An 18,049-nucleotide genomic window follows, 5' to 3' on the forward strand; every position below is an offset into this window, starting at 1 on the left:
TTCCTCCTTACCTTTGAATTACTATGCAGCAGAGGGACATTCTATTATCACAGCCATGGCTCTCCACATGCAGCCTAATGACTTACCACTCAGTAGCTTCCAGGCGAAATCGTCATTGGAACCTGAGCTTCATTAGGCAGAAGTTCAGTGTTGCTGGTTCAGCTCCGCCCTGCTCTCCTTCATGCCTTTATCACCAAGATGCTTTGTAGTCAGGCTGGCCTAATCTCCATTCAACAACAGTGTGACTTTGGGTGTATATCTTCATCACTCTGAGCCTCACCGTCCTTATCCATAATGAAAATTCTGGACTTACACAAGGTTGTTGTTGCAAGGACTGAGTAGGTCAGTGCAAGTACCTGTGACGCCTATCTAGCACTTGCTGTTTGGTATTACTGCACACCTACAGGACACAGTGAGCGGTAAGGGGCAATGTCCCTTAAGGGGCATTTCATTCACTCACTTATTCACATAATCACTTACTCATTCAACCAATATTTCCTGAGCTCTGAGGAGTGTCAGGCATGGAGCTTGGCTCAGATGACACAATGGTGAGCGGTGCCTGCTCTCAGAACCTCGGTCTAGTGAAGGAGTTCATAGTCTAATGCAGTGCTGTGTTCCCAGAGGGTGGGGCATGGTGGGGGGGATGTTGAGACACAGTGCATAGACAGGGCACTAAATCACACTGTAGTATCTACTCATCTAGACAATTATCACTCTTTTGGTTACCTTTCCGTCCTTCAGATTCCATCCAGGAGAGCGTCCCAGTTGGATGTTAGTGTGTCTTTAGCATCTCTCCAATATTTGTTAATCTCTGTCTTTAACAAATAAAAGAAGGCTTCAGATGCAGATGTTCTGGGCAGGTGGCAGCATCTGGAGAGATTTTACTACTATGGATATCTTTTGCTATTCAAACTCAGAAACCAGATAGACTTTTTTTTTTTTTTTTTCAGATGGGGCACAAATATGACCAGCATTTGTGAAGATGGGCCCCCCATCAGCCCCATTTTACAGTTGAGGAAAGTGAGTTTCTTTGGGGACGGGATGGACGGAAGGTGGGGAGTTCTCTTCTAAATGGTCGGGCAAGCAAAGCCAAGAATTGTCTTTGTGGTGGAGAGAGATATTTATATATCGATATATAAAATAAGGTTGCTCCTCCCCTACCTCTGCGGTACGTGTGTGCGTATGTGTGTATAAGTGTGTGAAGCCACAGGCCTTTCCGAATGAGTGACAGCGGGAGCCCATCCCTCCAGGAGACGCGTGCAGAATGACCAATGGGATGGATGCGGGGTGGCTGGGTACCAGTCTCTGCAGAGGCCGGGTGGAATCCGTCGCGCCCACCCTTGCCACCCCCAACCCCCGGTTCCTGTCGGTCCTTCTGCTCCGGAGTCCCCCCGGGGCGCACCCAAGGTGCTTACCCCCTTAATGCAACCCCGGGCCCAGGAGCGGGTAGGGGGCGAGGCTCAGGTCTGACGATCGCACGCTGCGGCCCCCGCGCCGCAGCGCTGCGGCTCTGAACACTTCGCTGGGAGGCCGGCAGCCTCGGGGTGCCAATATGTAAAGCAGCTGGCGGCGCTGGGCGGGGCCTGGGCGCGATGCAAATGAAGGAGGCGGAGCCTAGCCGGGGCTCCGCCTCCCTCCCCCGCAGCTGGGGCCAGCGGTGCCAAGCGCAGCTGGACGAGCGGCGGCAGCTGGGCGAGTGACAGCCCCAGCTCCGCGCGCCGCGGCGGCCAGAGCCGGCGCAGGGGAAGCGCCCGCGGCCCCGGGCGGCAGCAGCGGCCGCCTCCTCGCGCGCTTCCCGGGCCCGCAGCCCGCGGTCCCGCGGCCCCGGGGCCGGCACCTTTCGGCTCCCGCTCCCCGCGCGCAAGATGGCTGACCCGGCTGCGGGGCCGCCGCCGAGCGAGGGCGAGGAGAGCACCGTGCGCTTCGCCCGCAAAGGCGCCCTCCGGCAGAAGAACGTGCACGAGGTGAAGAACCACAAATTCACCGCCCGCTTCTTCAAGCAGCCCACCTTCTGCAGCCACTGCACCGACTTCATCTGGTGAGAGCGCGCCGGCGCAGGGCACCTTCCCGGGGCCCCGAGGGCAGCGCCGCGCGCGGGGCCCCCTCTCTGCGCCCCCGAGGTGGGGGACGAGCACCGCCCGGCCCCGCGTCCCCCGGCTCCCCGCTCCGGACGCCCGGGTGCACAGTCCTGCGGCTTCCCCCGCCCCGGCCCCAGACGGCCGGCCGCGGGGCGCCTCCTGCCCGCTCTTCCTCCCAGCCGCCTCGGGAGCGCCCCGGGGCCGCGGCGCGGGCGCCGGTTCTCCACCTGCCGGGAGCATGGGGTGGATGTGTCCCTCCCCGGGAGGGCAGCGCCTCGAGTGCCCACTCGCCTGGGGTTCCCCGTCTACCCGCCTCCTTCCGGGCTCGCGGCGCCCGCATCCCCTCCCCTGCTTTCCGGGGGCAGCGCCCTGGGTGTCCTCTCTATCTCCCCACGGGCGTGGGGCATCCTTTCCTCCCCTTCCGTGTCTCCGCCGTGGAGCCCTGGGTTATCTCTTATTGCGCTTCCCTGCGGGCCAGGATTCCCCTTTGCACTCCTCAGTTTTCCCCTCGCACCACTGCGGAGACTTTACTCCCCCAGCTCTCACCCGGTCCCCCTAGGCTTGGGGAGCCTTTTCTCTCTTCCCAGTGCCCCAGGGAACACCACCGCCGCAGGGTATCTCTCATCCTCCCTCTGGATGCGTCTTTATCTCTTCTCTTTCCCCAAAGGTACTCGGGTATCTCTGTGGGCAGATCTCCCGCCTGCTCCCCCCCGCCCCCCGCGACGGAAACGCTCCTCCCCATCCCGCCACCTGGTGGTCGCAGCCTCCTTTCTTCTGCCTTCTGAGGGGAGGTGGGGGTTACCGCCGACCTCCCAGCTGCCCCTTCCCCCAAAGGCGGAAGACTCTTGGGCACCCGCCTGTGGCTAGGAGGTTGCACCTGGGGTAGAGGGGCCGGGGTAAGGGGGGGGTGACGTGGGGGAACTATCTGGTGGCTGGGCCCCTAGGGCTGCCTGACATGCTTCTTTCTGCCTTTGCAGGGGTTTCGGGAAGCAAGGATTCCAGTGCCAAGGTAAGCTGTGGAGCTCTGGGAATGCCCTTTGTGGGAAGAGATGGTGAAAAGGACTTTCTAGAAGTGACTGAATTAGGCAGAGAGTGAAGGAATCACATTTGTCAGAGTGACCTGCCAAGCTGGGAGTGCACCACCGCAAAAGGGCCCTTTTAAGGGGTGTGTGTATATGGGGGCAGTGATGCTCCATCCAGGAAAGGTGGGGGGAGCCAGAGGCCCTACCTGCCAAGGAAGGGCATGCACCCTTTCTTCCTTCCCAGCAGCGGGAGTCAAATCCTGTCCCCTGAACCTATCCTGCTTGGCCAATCCTGCTTCTGGAGGAAGTGTCCCCAGGGGCCATTTTTGGGAGGACCCTTCCTCTCCCTAATTCCTTCTCACTTGCCCTTTCTCATCTCACAGAGTAAGGTTCTGCCTCCTCCCTTGCTTCAAAGAAGTCTCCACAGGTGGCTGCTGCGTCTGCATAAGGTGCATTCCCTAGAAAGGGGACTGCTTGTCCCCTGGGCCTCCTCCCTCTCTGCAAGAGGTCGTTCCAGATGGGGTGCCTCTCAGACACTGGTTCAAATGGCCTTTTCTAGCTTCTGGCTGCATACAGGAAGGACTCCAAGTGACTGGCCTCCTGGGTCCTTGCACCTGGTTTGAGATCCTTGACCCCAGCCAGGGAGGCCCAACCTAGTGGTGACTTTTCATCATGTGTAAGGCGGCCTTGGCTGTCTCTGGTTGCGAATTCGCTCTCCAGGGTCAAATTACCTGTGGACTCGTTTAGCCCTTAGGCAGTCAAACATTTTTTGATTTTGATGTCAGCGTTTCGAACTGGGATATTTTACGCAGATACCAGAATTTCCAGCTTTTGGTCCTGGAGATTTGGTCCTACTTTCTTGTTGGAACAATCCTTTGGAGCTATTTTCATAGCCGGGACAGGCATTCACCATTTCATCCCAGTCCTTCCCAACCGGGCCTGCTTCACCCGTGTCTGGCTCCTCTAGGCATTCGAATTTGCAACTTCTGTCCTGGAAAGTTTTTTTTTTTCTCCCCAATTTTTGGCCAGGTGTGGTTGAGTTTGGTGGGAAATGCCTCATTTCTGGGGTGTGTTGTAGGGGCACATTCACTGCTTCTGGGGAGCTGGGTCTGATCAGGAGAAGAAAGCATTAAGCGTTCAAGAGTCAGAGATGTGACTTAGCTGGGTCTGTTTTGTTGTAGCATTCCACCCTCCAGGAGAAGTCAAGTGATCCCTGGTGAGTGTGGGTGGCATTGTCAGGACACTTGCTGTGTGGCAATGCTGTCTTCTGAGACTCGTGTGCTCCTTCCCTCAGCCTCCCTCACCTCAGGTCCAGGGAAGAGCTGGCCCATCCAGTGAACCTTGCAGACCTGCCCAGCCTCTCTCACCAATATGTGGAGCCCCAGTCTCACGCTTCCCAAATCCCTTTATTATTTTTTTTCAGCTTTATATACTCTTATTTTTTATTTTATTATTATTTTAACCAAAAGCTCGTTACCATACAGTGTTACATTAGTTTCAGGTCTGCCCAAATCCCTTTAAAGTGGCAACAGCTTAGACCCTGTTGCAAACAGATTGTTTCCTAGAACTTTGGCCCCCGAAGCACAATACCAATGGTGTCTTCGTGCTGGAATGTGTAGATGATCTTTGAGGTTACCTTTCACTTTCATGAATCAGTTTCTGTCTCTGTCGCTTGCTGGGGTCAGGGGTGAGTTTTGAACTTTTTTTTTTTTTTAAAGATTTTATTTATTTGACAGAGAGAGACGCAGCAAGAGAGGGAACACAAGCAGGGGGAGTGGGAGAGGGAGAGCAGGCTTCCCGCAGAGCAGGGAGCCCGATGCGGGGCTCGATCCCAGGACCCCGGGATCATGACCTGAGCCGAAGGCAGACGCTTAACGACTGAGCCACCCAGGTACCCCGAGTTTTGAATATTTTTGCTGCTGCTTTCCCCCCTGCTCGGCAGTTACCATTGCCTGGGGAAGTCACTCTGGAATGTGTAGGTGATGGCAGGAGATCCTGTTTTTCAAAGGCTGGAAAGTGGTAGGCATTTTCTGGTGGAGTGAGAGTACAGCAGAATTAAAGTTTCTAATCAAGTATGGCAACTTTCGAGGTAGAAGGTACTTACTATTTTTTTTAACACCTTTCTTTTTCTCCTCTCCCTGAGAGGCAGTGTAGGGTAGCAGGCATCTGTACAAACCATCAGGTAGGTCACTGTGGGTTTGAATCCCGGCTTCGAGACTTCCCAGCCATCTTGTTTAGCTCAGATTCCTTGTCTATAAAATGGGTCCAATAAACGGTACCTACTTTAAAAAGTTGCTGAGTAGGGGCGCCTGGGTGGCTCAGTTGTTACGCGTCTGCCTTCGGCTCAGGTCATGGTCCCAGGGTCCTGGGATCGAGCCCCGCGTCGGGCTCCCTGCTCGGCGGGAAGCCTGCTTCTCCCTCTCCCACTCCCCCTGCTTGTGTTCCCTCTCTTGCTGTCTCTCTCTCTGTCAAATAAATAAATAAAATCTTAAGAAAAAAATAAAAATAAGAAGTTGCTGATTAGGGGCGCCTGGTGGCTCAGTTGGTTAAACGTTTGCCTCTTGGTTTAAGCTCAGGTCATGATCTCAGGGTCGTGAGATCGAGCCCCGATGTCAGGCTCCGTGCTGGGTGTAGAGCCTGCTTAAGATTCTCTTCTCCCTCTATCCCTCACCTGCCATGTGCACACATACTCTCTCTCTCTTCCTCACTCCCTAAAATAAATAAATAAATCTTAAAAAAAAAGTGCACCTGATTGAAATGGGATCCACATTTTACAGAGAATATGTAAAGTTTTATTCTCTCACCTAAGTCAGTGGTCCAGAGCCCAAGGTCCTATTTCCTTTCAGTGACACTTATCTCATGGTCCAAGAAGGATGCTAGACTATCCAGTCATCACATCTTTATTTCAGCCAGAGGGAAGGAGGAAAGGGTAAAAGAAAGGCAAAGGCCACATGCTCACTGTCACTTATGGAAGTTGCTGCAAGATATTTCTGCCTATACGCTATGAGCTAGAACTTAATCACACTCCCACACCTTGCTACACAGGGGTGCATGGACACTAATGTTAATTTCAGGTAGCCACGTTCCTGACTACAAGTTAGGGTAGCGGGGTGTTCCATTTTGAAAGTAGAAGGGGAGGGGCGCCTGGGTGGCAAAGTCTGTCGATCGTCAGACTCTTGGTTTCAGCTCAGGTCGTGATCTCACAGTCGTGGGATTGAGCCCTGTGTTCAGCTTGTGCTCAGCATAGAGTCTGCTTACGACTCTCTCCCTCTCCCTCTCCCTCTGCTCCTCCCCTCTGTGCTCTTGTGCACTCACTCTCAAATAAATCATAAAAAAAGAAGTAGAAGGGGAGTGGGGATATAGTCTGCGCTATCCTTGGGGAGGAGGTATGTAGGATGATCCTAAGGCAGGGAACCCCTTGAGCCTCCATGCTCCATTGTGCTGTCATGGAAATTGGAGATGCTGGGTTGGGTTGAGGGATGAAAGATGGAAAGTCCACCAGCCATGGGAAATCAGGGATTTCTGTGTGCTTCAGAATAGATTTCCTTGCTTTTGAACTGCTAGAGGGCAATGTTCTAGATTAATTGCCACATGATTTCTCCCCTTTTGTTACCACTCTATTTTCTTTTTTTTTTTTTTAAGATTTTATTTATTTATTTGAGAAAGAGAATGAGACAGAGAGAGCATGAGAGGGTCAGAGGGAGAAGCAGACTCCCTGCCGAGCAGGGAGCCCGATGTGGGACTCGATCCCGGGACTCCAGGATCACGACCTGAGCCGAAGGCAGTCGCTTAACCAACTGAGCCACCCAGGCGCCCAACCACTCTATTTTCTATAAAACCACTCTCTGTGAGATAGTTTAAGAATATCTCTGATGGGGCACCTGGGTGAGTCAGTTGGTTGAGTGTCTGCCTTCCGCTCAGGTCATGATCTCGGGGTCCTGGAATAGAGTCCTGCATTCAGCTCCATGCTCAGTGGGGAGTCTGCTTCTCCCTTTGTCTCCCTCCACCCCTGTTTGTGCTCTCTCTCAAATAAATAAAATCTGAAAAAAAAAAAAAAAAAGAATGTCTCTGATGATAGGCACGGGGGCTGAGCGTCCCTATTATGAAACTGACTAAATTTTGGATGAGAAGTGGGAACCCTCAGAGAAGCAAGGCAGTCTTTTCTCTATGGCATTCTTTAGAGGACCCTAGAACCTTCATTTGTGCGTTAATTGTAATGAAGACAAGCCTTTGGGTGGAATTAGACTCTTACCCCAAGAAGCTTTTGCAGTTTGGCAGAGAGAAGAACTTTTTCTTTTAAAGGAAGTCACTTTAGTAGGAACAGGGAGACAATAAAATCTAGAGATTCAGAATTCATAGCATGGGGTCAGGGTCAGATAGAACTGTGTTTGAATCTCTGCTCTGCCACCTACTTGCTCTGTAAGCTCGGGTAAGTCATCCACCTGTAGTGGCCTCAGTTTCCCGATCTGTAAAATGGGGACTAATAGTACCTACCTACCTCATAGGGTTATGGTGAGCACCAAAGTGCAAGAGAAATATCCACAGTAAGTATCCATGACTGTAAGTGAGATGATCATTATTACTTGATTCTCGGTAGGAAACTGTGTCAAAGTGGGACAGAGTTCATTCTGGAAGTCACTGAATGACTACGCTGCTTTCGTGTATTTAGGTAGGTTTTCCTCTCAGGTGTGTTTCTTCATAGGCTTTGGGTAACACCAGTGCATGCACTGCTCAGTGTCTGGGCCCAGCCAGCCAGGCTTATTCAGATTGTCTTTTCTCACCCTTTCCTCATGAGAAAGATCTCAACTTCTCAGGGATTCTCTAGAAAAACCCCAGCACACTAGTTTTCTGACTATGAAGACCTAGCAGGGATGATTATAATGAGTAAACCAGTTCTTACCTTTCCTGTATAGATCACAAAACATGTTTTTTTAACCTTTTAATAGAAGTTATTTTTTAATAACCCTAAAATATTGGGGCACCTGGGTGGCTCAGTTGGTTGGGCATCTGCCCTTCCGCTCGGGTCGTGATCCTGGAGTCCCAGGATCAAGCCCCGTGTTGGGCTCCCTGCTCAGTGGAGAGTTTGCTTCTCCCTCTCCCTCTGCTCCTCCCACCTCTGCTCATGCTCTCTCTCTCACTCACTCTCTCAAATAAATAAATAAAATCTTAAAACAACAACAACAACAAAAAATTCATCCCCAAAATGTTGCATGAATTCAACCATTTCTGTTTTCATCAACATCAACTCTATGGAATACAAGTTTATTTTAGTCTGTAGTCAACACATATAGATTAAAATATGCTCTTTTTAAACACAACAATCAGGGGCACCTGGGTGGCTCAGTTTGTTAAGCGTCCAACTCTTGATTTCAACTCAGGTCATGATCTAGGGTTGGAAGATCAAGCCCCGCCTTGGGCTCTGTGCTGGGCATGGGGCCTGCTTAAGATTCTCTCTTTCTCCCTCTGCTCCTTCCCCCACCACCGTCTCTCTCTCTCTCCCCTCTAAAAATAAAATAAAATAGAATAGAATAAAATAAAATAAAATAAAAACAATAATCAAAGCTGAATCAAAGGTTAATTTTATTTTTGGCCCAGTTTTCCCTGGCAACTTACAATATGATATCCTATATTTCAGGTTGAACTTTCTCAGTAAAATCATAAAGAGGGCTTTTTTTCTTTTTTTTTTTTTTTTTGGTACGATCACTAAGTCAGGCTGCAAGCTCCTGGAGCTTGCTTCTATGATTCCATTTCCCTCCCTTCCCAGAAGCAGATCCCAGAGGCCTGTGAGTCAAACTCCACTCACCTCTTAGCTTTTTCTGAATGTGTCCTGAGGGTTCTATATGGATAAAAGGCAGAGGCTTTTTAACTTTGTATTTGATGGTTTGACTTTTTTATTTTTTCCACCTGAAGTGGGATTTCAGGCCCAAAGTCCCCAATGAAATAAAAATCTTTAGGTGAGTTAATGCCGGGTCTTAAAAAGGAGGGCTGGTGTGTTGGAGAGGCAACAGTAAATTCATCTTGAACTGTAGAGCACTCAGGGCAAGCTGGAAACTTTGTCACTGGGCAACAGAAGGCCTTTCTAAGTAAATATGGAAAATACGACCTTTGGAAATGTAGTTGATAGGATACGTTCTTAGAAACTAATTTTAAAAAATGTGGTATTTCTGAATACTAGCGATACGGCCAGTGTATTGCCCAGAACCATATGCAGCATGTTTATGGTGTATTTGGGTCAAGAAAGGAAAAGATAACGGAGAAAGTAATTGGCCAGAGGATGAACCAAAGGTTTGAAAATAATTTATACGTATTCTTGTTATTGGAGCCCCTAACTATTCTTTCTTTCTTTTTCTGCCTAGCTTTTTGTTTCTGCCTCTGTGCATGCTCACACACATGTGTGTAAATACACTTACAGGTAAATACATCAGTAGGTTACAGTTTTGAGAATACTCATCTCCTTTTGATGCTTTTCAGCTATAGATAGCTAAATTACCAGGTACAATTGAAAATCCATGCTCTGGTCTTTTGATTTTGCAGTCCAATGAATTTTTGGGTGGGTAGAGGGATCAGCTGAAAAGTTCATCATCTCTGGCTGATGCATTCAAAAACTTGGTCTCTTATCGTTTTTGGCATTTGATCTAATATCATAGATTCTTTTTTTTTTTAAGATTTTATTTATTTATTTTTGTGAGAGAGAGGGCATGAGCGGTGGCGGGGGGTGGCTCAGAGGGAGAAGCAGACTCCCCACTGAGCAGGGAGCCCGATGCGGGACTCGATCCCAGGACTCTGGGATCATGACCTGAGCTGAAGGCAGATGCTTAACCAACTGAGCCACCCAGGCACCCTAATATCATAGATTCTTTGACTTGACTCATCCTGTCTCTCTGTTGGAATTGTGTAATGTTATATAGATAGATTATTGGCCTTTTTATAGAGTATCCAAAATCCGCTGTGTTTATATATGGCATTTGGAGGTGTGATGGATACCTGAGAATCTAGTAGGAAATTTATATACTTGATACATGCCTTTACCCATCCATCCATCATTCCATATATCCATCCATCCTTTCAAAAAGTATTCGCTCATTGAGTTCTGTGTGTCAGGAATTATTTTCAATGGCGGGACTACAATGGGTGAATGGGATTGAGAAGATCCTAATGTCATGGAGCTTCCAGTGTAATGAGGAGAAAAGATATTCTATGAATCGTTGCCCCAATATTTAAGTTTACTTCCGTGAAGTGCTTTGCAGGAAATGTGCAGGGTGCTATGAGAATTTATAGGGGGATGTTAGCTTATGCAATGGTTGGGGCGGAGTCAGGCAATTCTTTGGTCTTGAGAATTAAAAACTGAAAACAAAAGGCAAAGTAACTTCCCATCCTCTGAAGTAATTTGAGAAAGTCTGAGTTGCCAGGGAGCCAGAGCTGAAAACTCATCGTGAAGCTGCTCACATCCTGGTTAAAGATACACAGAAGTCTTATCTCTGTGATATTCCATAGAGAGGAGGAATGTTGTGCCACGGTCCCGAGTAAGATGAAGATTTGGTAGAATTAGATAGTTACTTTAAGATGGCTTTGCTCTCAGTTTGACAGAGAATTGCGTCTCTTAGCTAATCACCCAGAGAATGAGCTGGCTTTCTTTTTTGTGTGGGGGCTGCATTTTGAGGTAGTTCTTCTGTAGCAGAAAAATCAGACCATTTCAGAGGTTGGAGGAGCCAGTCTGAGCTGACGGGTTGAGAGTAAATAAAAAGACAGAGCAAAGCCTGTCAGTGAGTGGCCTCTGAGCCGAAAGTCAGTTTTTAGGGGCACAGGATTTTTTTTTTTTTTTTAAGATTTATTTATTTATTTATTTGAGAGAGAGAGAATGAGAGACAGAGAGCATGAGAGGGAGGAGGGTCAGAGGGAGAAGCAGACTCCCTGCCGAGCAGGGAGCCCGATGCGGGACTCGATCCCAAGACTCCAGGATCATGACCTGAGCCGAAGGCAGTCGCTTAACCAACTGAGCCACCCAGGCGCCCAGGGGCACAGGATTATTCGCATTGCCTCCCAGATACCTTCCTCACCCTCGGACCAGGGCTGATGTTCTACTACTGTTCCTTTCTTTGGCTTAGGCAGTGTTTTCTCTCATTTGGGAGACAATTTGTAAGTAGTTTCACAGTAAGCCCTATTGAATCATATACAGAGAACAACCCTCTGTCATTTCTCTTCTGTCTTTTTGATTTCATCAAGGAGAAAGTCTCGGTGTTATGCTAACGTGTCTTTAACGCCTCTCTAACACAAATTCCGGCGCTTAGTAAATGTTCTTTACTTCTTATTATGAAAGAACTACAGGAAATTATGAGAACATAAGGACATGTTAGTTTCTGCTTGTAAACCATCTCCTCCTCCTGTTCTCCCTCTGGTCCTCATTTTGTACTGGCTATTCCTTCCTGTGAATAGAGAAGGAGAGTTCATTGTCTTTCCTGGAAATGGTTGGTGTTGGAAGAAAGCTTGATGGAGCAGAGGATTGAAAGACACCGTGATTGCAGGATCCAGCAGGATTGGGAAGAGACGGGAGCTTTTGTTCAGGAGTGTCAATCTTTTAATATTACTACTATTATTGTTGGCTGATACCTTTTCATTGTCCTTTGTCTTGCTTGTCTCTGTCTCCTAGATGTCTTCTTTTCCCTCAGCCCACACACAGTACATTGCCCTACTGAGTCAGAAGGGAAACTCAGACCTGGACTAGGAGGGTTCAGATGCCCTCCTGTTGAGTCCTGGCATTTGCTAAGTAGATGGAGATTAACTTAGCTCAACAATAACCACATTCCTGGCTGGGGTTGGGGTGGGGGTGGGGAGAATTCTAGACTCTTTCTTCTTTTATTTTGCCACTGCCCAGTGACCAGACTTTGGGTTTCTAGATTGGCAGTATAAATTGAATTGAGAGTGCACGCTCAAAAATCAGACAGGCATGGGCGCCTGGGTGGCTCAGTTGGTTAAGCGACTGCCTTCGGCTCAGGTCATGATCCTGGAGTCCCGGGATCGAGTCCCGCATCGGGCTCCCTGCTCGGCAGGGAGTCTGCTTCTCCCTCTGACCCTCCCCCTCTCATGCTCTCTCTCTCTCTCATTCTCTCTCTCAAATAAATAAATAAAATCTTTAAAAAAAAAAAAAAATCAGACAGGCTTGATTTCAAATCCTGCTGTCTCCATGACTCTATGACCTTGGGCTGGTGAAACATGATCCTGCTTGATCCAGCCATCTATCTATCCATCCATGTACCCACTGACCCACCCATCTATTCATCTATCCACTTAGCCATTTTTCTATCCATTATTCATTCATCCATCCATTCATTCACCCAACCATTCACCCATTCCCCCATCCATCTAGCCATCTGTCCATCTGTCCATTCATTCAACAAATATTGAGTTCCTCCCAGGTGTCAGGTACTGTTTTAGGTGCTGGAACTAGAGCAGTGAACCAGACAGAGTCCCTGCCCTCATGGAATTTCCATTCTAGTGGAAGGAGAACAGCAATTAACAAATACCTTAGAAGAAATACAACGTATAAAGTCAGGTTGCAATATGGGCTTTGAAGAGAAATAAGACACTAGCCTTGCCTTTGAAGATCTTCCTGGTCTTTTGCGGGGAGACCAGCACATGGCCAGTGAGTTCCGGCACATCAATGAGATGTGGGATGGCATCCTTACTCCTGGGAGGGGTGGAGAAGCTTCTACAGAGGAGGTGACATTTGGGAACAATCTTCCAGCAGGAGTAGGAGTTCCCAGATTGACAAGAGGCTGGGAGCTGGGGAGGGTGTTTCGTGCAGAGGACAGCTCAAGTTGAGACATGGAGAGAGAACATACAGGGAACAGGAAGGAGGGTGTGTGAGGGGGGCGGCGGCGGCGCTTGGAGCTAAACTTCATCTAGGAGGGCTTGGACCTTGTGAAGGCAGGAAAGTGACTAGGAAGCGCTTGTTGTCATTGTTTTAAGGGCGGGATGTGTGAGGGTGAGTGAAGTGGCCAAATGTTCGAAAAAGAGGAGCGTGAAGTACATTTGCCATGACTCAGATCCGGGAATCCCAGGCTTGTCAGGTTGGAGGGCAGATAGAAGAAACTGAAATGACCATTTAGAAGCAGTGGGGGGGTGTCACCCGAGCACGTACGGGCCACTGCTATTTTTCACCTTGTACAAGAGGCATTTGGATTTTTGTGTCAGTCATATTGTTGATTGTTCTATTTTGGGAGGTGGTTACTGGGTGATTTTTACTGTTCTAACAATAGGGATATCTCTCTTCCCTGCATCCTGAGGCAGAGAGGGCCATGGAAATGATTTTTCCTCTGAAAGGAATCCTCCCACTTCCTCTGTCTGTCTCTGCTGCTGTCACTTATCCAGCACGTGTTAACTGAGCACATGCTGCCCGGGGTGGCAAAGAGTTTGTGCTTCGGAGACAGAAAGGCATTGGTTCAAATCTTGGCTTCTTGTTATGGAGCCTTGGGCATAAGACTTAAACTCTGAGCTTTTGTTTCTTTAGAGGTAAAAGGAAGTAATCGTATCTTGTTTAGAGGGCACATGTCAAGTGTTTCCTTAGCGCCTTGCCTGACATGCAGTGAGTCCTTGATAAATAACAGCTCTCCATTATTCCTCCGGCTGGGCACTGGCTTGTTCTGACCGATTTTATAATCCTGTTGGGGAGGCAAGGGCAATGCTCCTGAAACAAGGACTTGCTGCCAGGAATGAATGTGTTCACACATCGTGGGCAACTGCATTAGGTGCAACTTTAACAATGTGTCTGAGCCAGAAACTCTTAGCTGGGGTCAGAGCTGTGATAGGAACATGGGTGAGCAACAGTGTTTTCTGTGCAACAGTTTCCTGGCTTTCGATGCTTTCATTTGTGGGAAACCTCCAAAGCTGAATCGAGTTCTGTGATTGTCCCATCTGCTGTCTTCATTTTGAAAATGTGTTGATGGCATTTCAACTTTAAATAGATTTCTGACCATTTCACTTTTTCAATTTTGAGTTCCCTTCATCCTCCAGATGGAATGTTTACGTGCTCTTTTGGGTTGCAGAAGAAGCTGCCAAATAATGTGGGTGAAGGTGGAGGGTGAAGTCTCCAGGACTGTCTCTTGTCTTGTGATGGTGGGGCTGGTGATTTTTATGAGATAGTCCTATTCTGAAGATGTTCCTTCCCTCCCTAAAGGTGGGGGTTATTATTTAGAATTTTGGCAATGGTGCAAATGAGAATTTTGATTGTTATCTGGACTTTTTTTTTTTTAATGTGTGTGGCAAAATTTATGGTTGGGAGTATTGATAATTCTATCTGGGCCAAACAGTGCACTTAGGGAAGTAAGATTGGCATATAGAGTGGGGAGGGACTTCTTTGTACTTCAGTTAGTTATTATCTTTTGATGGTTGGCTTTTCTGTTCTTCCCAGGATTAAGTCCAGAATCTTTTTTTTTTTTTTTAAGACTTATTTACTTATTTGAGAGAGAGAATGTGCAAGTGGGCAGAGGGAGAGGGAGAGAATCTTAAGCAGACTCCATGCTGAGCATGGAGTCCCAGTGAGGGACCCTATCCCATGACCCTGAGATCATGACCTGAGCCAAAATCAAGAATTGGATGCTCAACTGACTAAGCAACCCAGGTGCCCCAAGTCCAGAATATTTTAGCATGAATTACAAGTCTTTGTCTGCCCTGGGTCCTCATGAACCTGGCTGGTACCTCCCTTTAACTCACTTTTCACTTTCTAGCTGAAGACCCAATTGGTCTTCCTCAATCACGATATACTCTTGCCCACCCCAGGGCATTTGCACATGCTCTGTCTTCAGCTTCAAATGCTCTTCCCCTTCCTCTTCCCCAGCTTGCCTCCTACTTCTCCTTCAGAACTTAGCTCAATGTCACTTCTTCAGAGAAGCATTCCCTGATTTTCCAAATCAGGTTCCCCATTGTACAGAACCCCTTGTCAGTTTTACATTTTGTAATTATCAGTTTGAGTGTTTAGTCTTTGCCACCAGAGTGTCAGTTTCATCAGATTAGGGGCCACATCTGTCTCATTTCCTGTTGTTTCTGAGGTACCCATCTCCAAATCTGGCTTGTAGGATGTGCTCAATAAATACTTATCAAATGAATGACTAGTTTAGGGGAGAAATGACTCTAAAGAGCAAGTCATTTGATTTGCGTTTTGGTGCTAGTTTTCTGTGGCTTGATCTATGATTTTTAGAAAGAGTATATCACTTTCTAGTTTACAGGCTGTGATCATTTTTGTTTGAACTCCCCCCTCCTCAAATTGCCCTTATTAGAGCCTGTTGGGAAGTGATTTTTCAGAAGTATGTGAATGCTACAGTCCTGATTTGGGGCACAGCCCCATGCTTTGTCCACGTTTCTCTGTGAAGATAAACAGTCCCTCCACTTGAGTCCCTGCCTTTGTTCGTCATGGACCCTGGTAGACTGGAGTGAAAAGAATGTCCTTGCACATAATATATGCTGGAAGCCACCTCAGTTGCATATCAGCAGAATGGTGGATACACAATGGAATATCACACAGCAACAAATAAGAACAACCCACAGATACATATAACATAGATGACTCTCCCAAACATAATGCGAACAAAAAAAGTCAGACACAATACCTTCTGTAGGATTCCATTCACTGGATGTTCAGGAGCAGGTGAAACTAATTATAGAGGTTAGGATGGTGATTATCCTGGGGGGAACTGGTGGGGACTGAGAAGCTTCTGGGATGCTGGCAATGTTCCGTTTCTTGATCTGGGTGCTGGTTACTTGGATGTGTTCAGATTGTGACATTTCATTGAACTGTGTACTTATGCCCACTTTTCTGTTACTGTATTTTATTATTTTTAAAAGATTTTATTTATTTATTAGAGAGAGAGAGATAGCGAAAGAGATCATGAGTGGGGGGGCAGGGAGAGAGAAGCAGGCTCCCCGCTGAGCAGGGAGCCCAACTTGGGGCTCGATCCTAGGACCCTGGGATCATTACCTGAGCCGAAGGCAGATGCTTAACCGACTGAGCCACCCAGGTGCCCCTACTATACTTTAATAGAACATTTAAAAAGCAAGTGTAAGTCACTGAGGCTAAACCTCAGAAATGTCAGTTGGGACTTTTTCAGTTTTACGCACAGAAGTGAAATCTGTATGGGAGACAAGCACCTTCTGGAGTCACCCATTGAGGGATGGTGCCGTTTGCCTTCTTGGGGGGGACATCTGCTTCTAATTTCAGTGTTGCCCATCGGTTGCAAACTGTAGAACAAGGAAGCCAGGGCACTCTGACAAATTTCCCATCAAATAAATTAGTTCTGTTAATGCCCAGAAAACTTGAGCTCATAAACTGTTCGTGGGGCTTGCATTTAAAAACATCTATCCTAGCTAAGGTATTAGTAAGAATCTGTTAAAGCTGCTGTAACAGATAAGCCTTAAAGTCTCTGTACTTGACGGAAAGGGATTTCTTTCTGTCTCACAGCCCAGACCAGTACAGGTGATTCTGGTCAGGCAGTTTTGCACACGGTCATTCAGGACTCCAGCTTTCTCTCTGTTGGCCCCGTGGATGGGGAGAGAACATGAGAAAGCACGCTCATTTCATTACCACCCCAGCCTGGAAGGGACGTATGTCACTTCTGCTCAACTTCTGTTGGCCAGGGCCATGACAACTGCAAGGGGCACTGGGACATGTCAGGTAGCTCTGTCTGGTAGGAAAACATGTTGGTGAACACAGCCCATCCTGCTCTGGTCCCCAAAGCCATGATTTCCTCTCCCTTTGGGATGATGTATCCCATTTGATCTCTTGCTTGACTTCAGGAAAACAGATGTGAAACTCTAGACCTCTTTACCTTATCAAACATTTGAGGGTATGTTCCGGGGAGAGCATGGTCCGTTTTGTTATGAAGAGGGAAATGAAGAAGCGCTCCTTTTGTTTTTAGGTATTAGAACAGTCTAGTTCTTGTCAGAAGTTCTAGTTTTCCAGCCGGTCAGAATTCTTGGCTCTCCTGCTTGCCAGTGGACATCACAAATACTTCTATTTGAGTCAGGAGTAGGATCACCCATTTCTTTTTATTTATTTTTCTAAGATTATTTATTTGTTTATTTGAGAGAGAGAGAGAGCACACAAGCAGGGGCAGAGGCAGAGGGAGAAGCAGATTCTCTGCTGAGCAGGGAGCCCAATGCCAGGCTCCATCCCAGGACCCCGGGATCATGACCTGAGCTGAAGGCAGACGCTTAACCAACTGAGCCATCCAGGTGCCCTACCCAGTTCTTTTCTTTTGCTTATTTGTTCATCTCTCCTATGGAAGAATTGTTTGGTAGTTCTGCTTTCGGCTATTCGGACCTAATAAACCAATTACCTGTCGTGTGTGACAAACCACTTGAAACCTTAGTGTCTTAGAAGAACTACCATTTTATTTAGCTCTTCTTTCTGCGGGTCAGTAATTTGGGCTGGACTCAGCTGGGTGGTCCTTCTGGTCTGGGCAGGGGTTGGCTGTTCTTGGCTGGGCTCACACATCTGGGGCCACAGCTTAGATGCTTGGGACACCAGGGCCTTTCTCGGGGGTGGGGGGTGGGGGGTCTCTCATCTTCCAGCAGTCTAGCCTGTGCTCGGTCGCGTGGAGGTGACTTTGTTCCCAGTGCCCAAAGCAGGGGCTGCAGGGCCTCTTGAAGCCATGGCTTGGAGCTTGGAGCTTGTCACAGTGTCACTTGTGACATATTCTGCCAGTGAAAGCAATCCAAAAGCCCATCCCAGAAATAAAGGAGTAAATAGAGGGGGAAATAGACTCCTCTTGATAGGAGAAGCTGCAAAGTATGGGCGGCATTTTGGGGAACCTACCAGACCAATTTCAGTGCAGCCCTCGTGACTGCTTAGCCCTGTAAAACCTGCCCCGGTGCAATGTGTGTTGGCTCAACTGTCCTTGCATCTTGGCAGGACCCAAGTGAGCGCTCACTGCTTATACCTAATAAGAAGACCTACCT

The 18,049-nt window shown here is 48.1% G+C and overlaps 1 protein-coding gene across 2 annotated transcripts in view; it reads left to right on the plus strand.

The window, feature by feature from the left end:
• Positions 1-1,775: 1,775 nt before the first annotated feature.
• The window catches only part of PRKCB (protein kinase C beta), a 317,275-nt gene continuing 301,001 nt past the window's right edge, over positions 1,776-18,049 (plus strand). Inside the window, exons 1-2 of one of the 2 annotated variants that reach the window (XM_032396231.1) lie at positions 1,776-2,038; positions 3,056-3,087. In XM_032396231.1, coding sequence (XP_032252122.1) covers positions 1,866-2,038; positions 3,056-3,087 — 205 coding nt within the window. In that variant the 5' untranslated portion in view covers positions 1,776-1,865. The remainder of the gene's footprint in view (positions 2,039-3,055; positions 3,088-18,049) is intronic. The other variant, XM_032396232.1, reaches the window with a different exon arrangement.

The sequence above is a fragment of the Phoca vitulina genome, unplaced genomic scaffold (assembly GCF_004348235.1).
Source record: "Phoca vitulina isolate PV1807 unplaced genomic scaffold, GSC_HSeal_1.0 scaffold90, whole genome shotgun sequence".
Taxonomy (NCBI): Eukaryota; Metazoa; Chordata; class Mammalia; order Carnivora; family Phocidae; genus Phoca; species Phoca vitulina.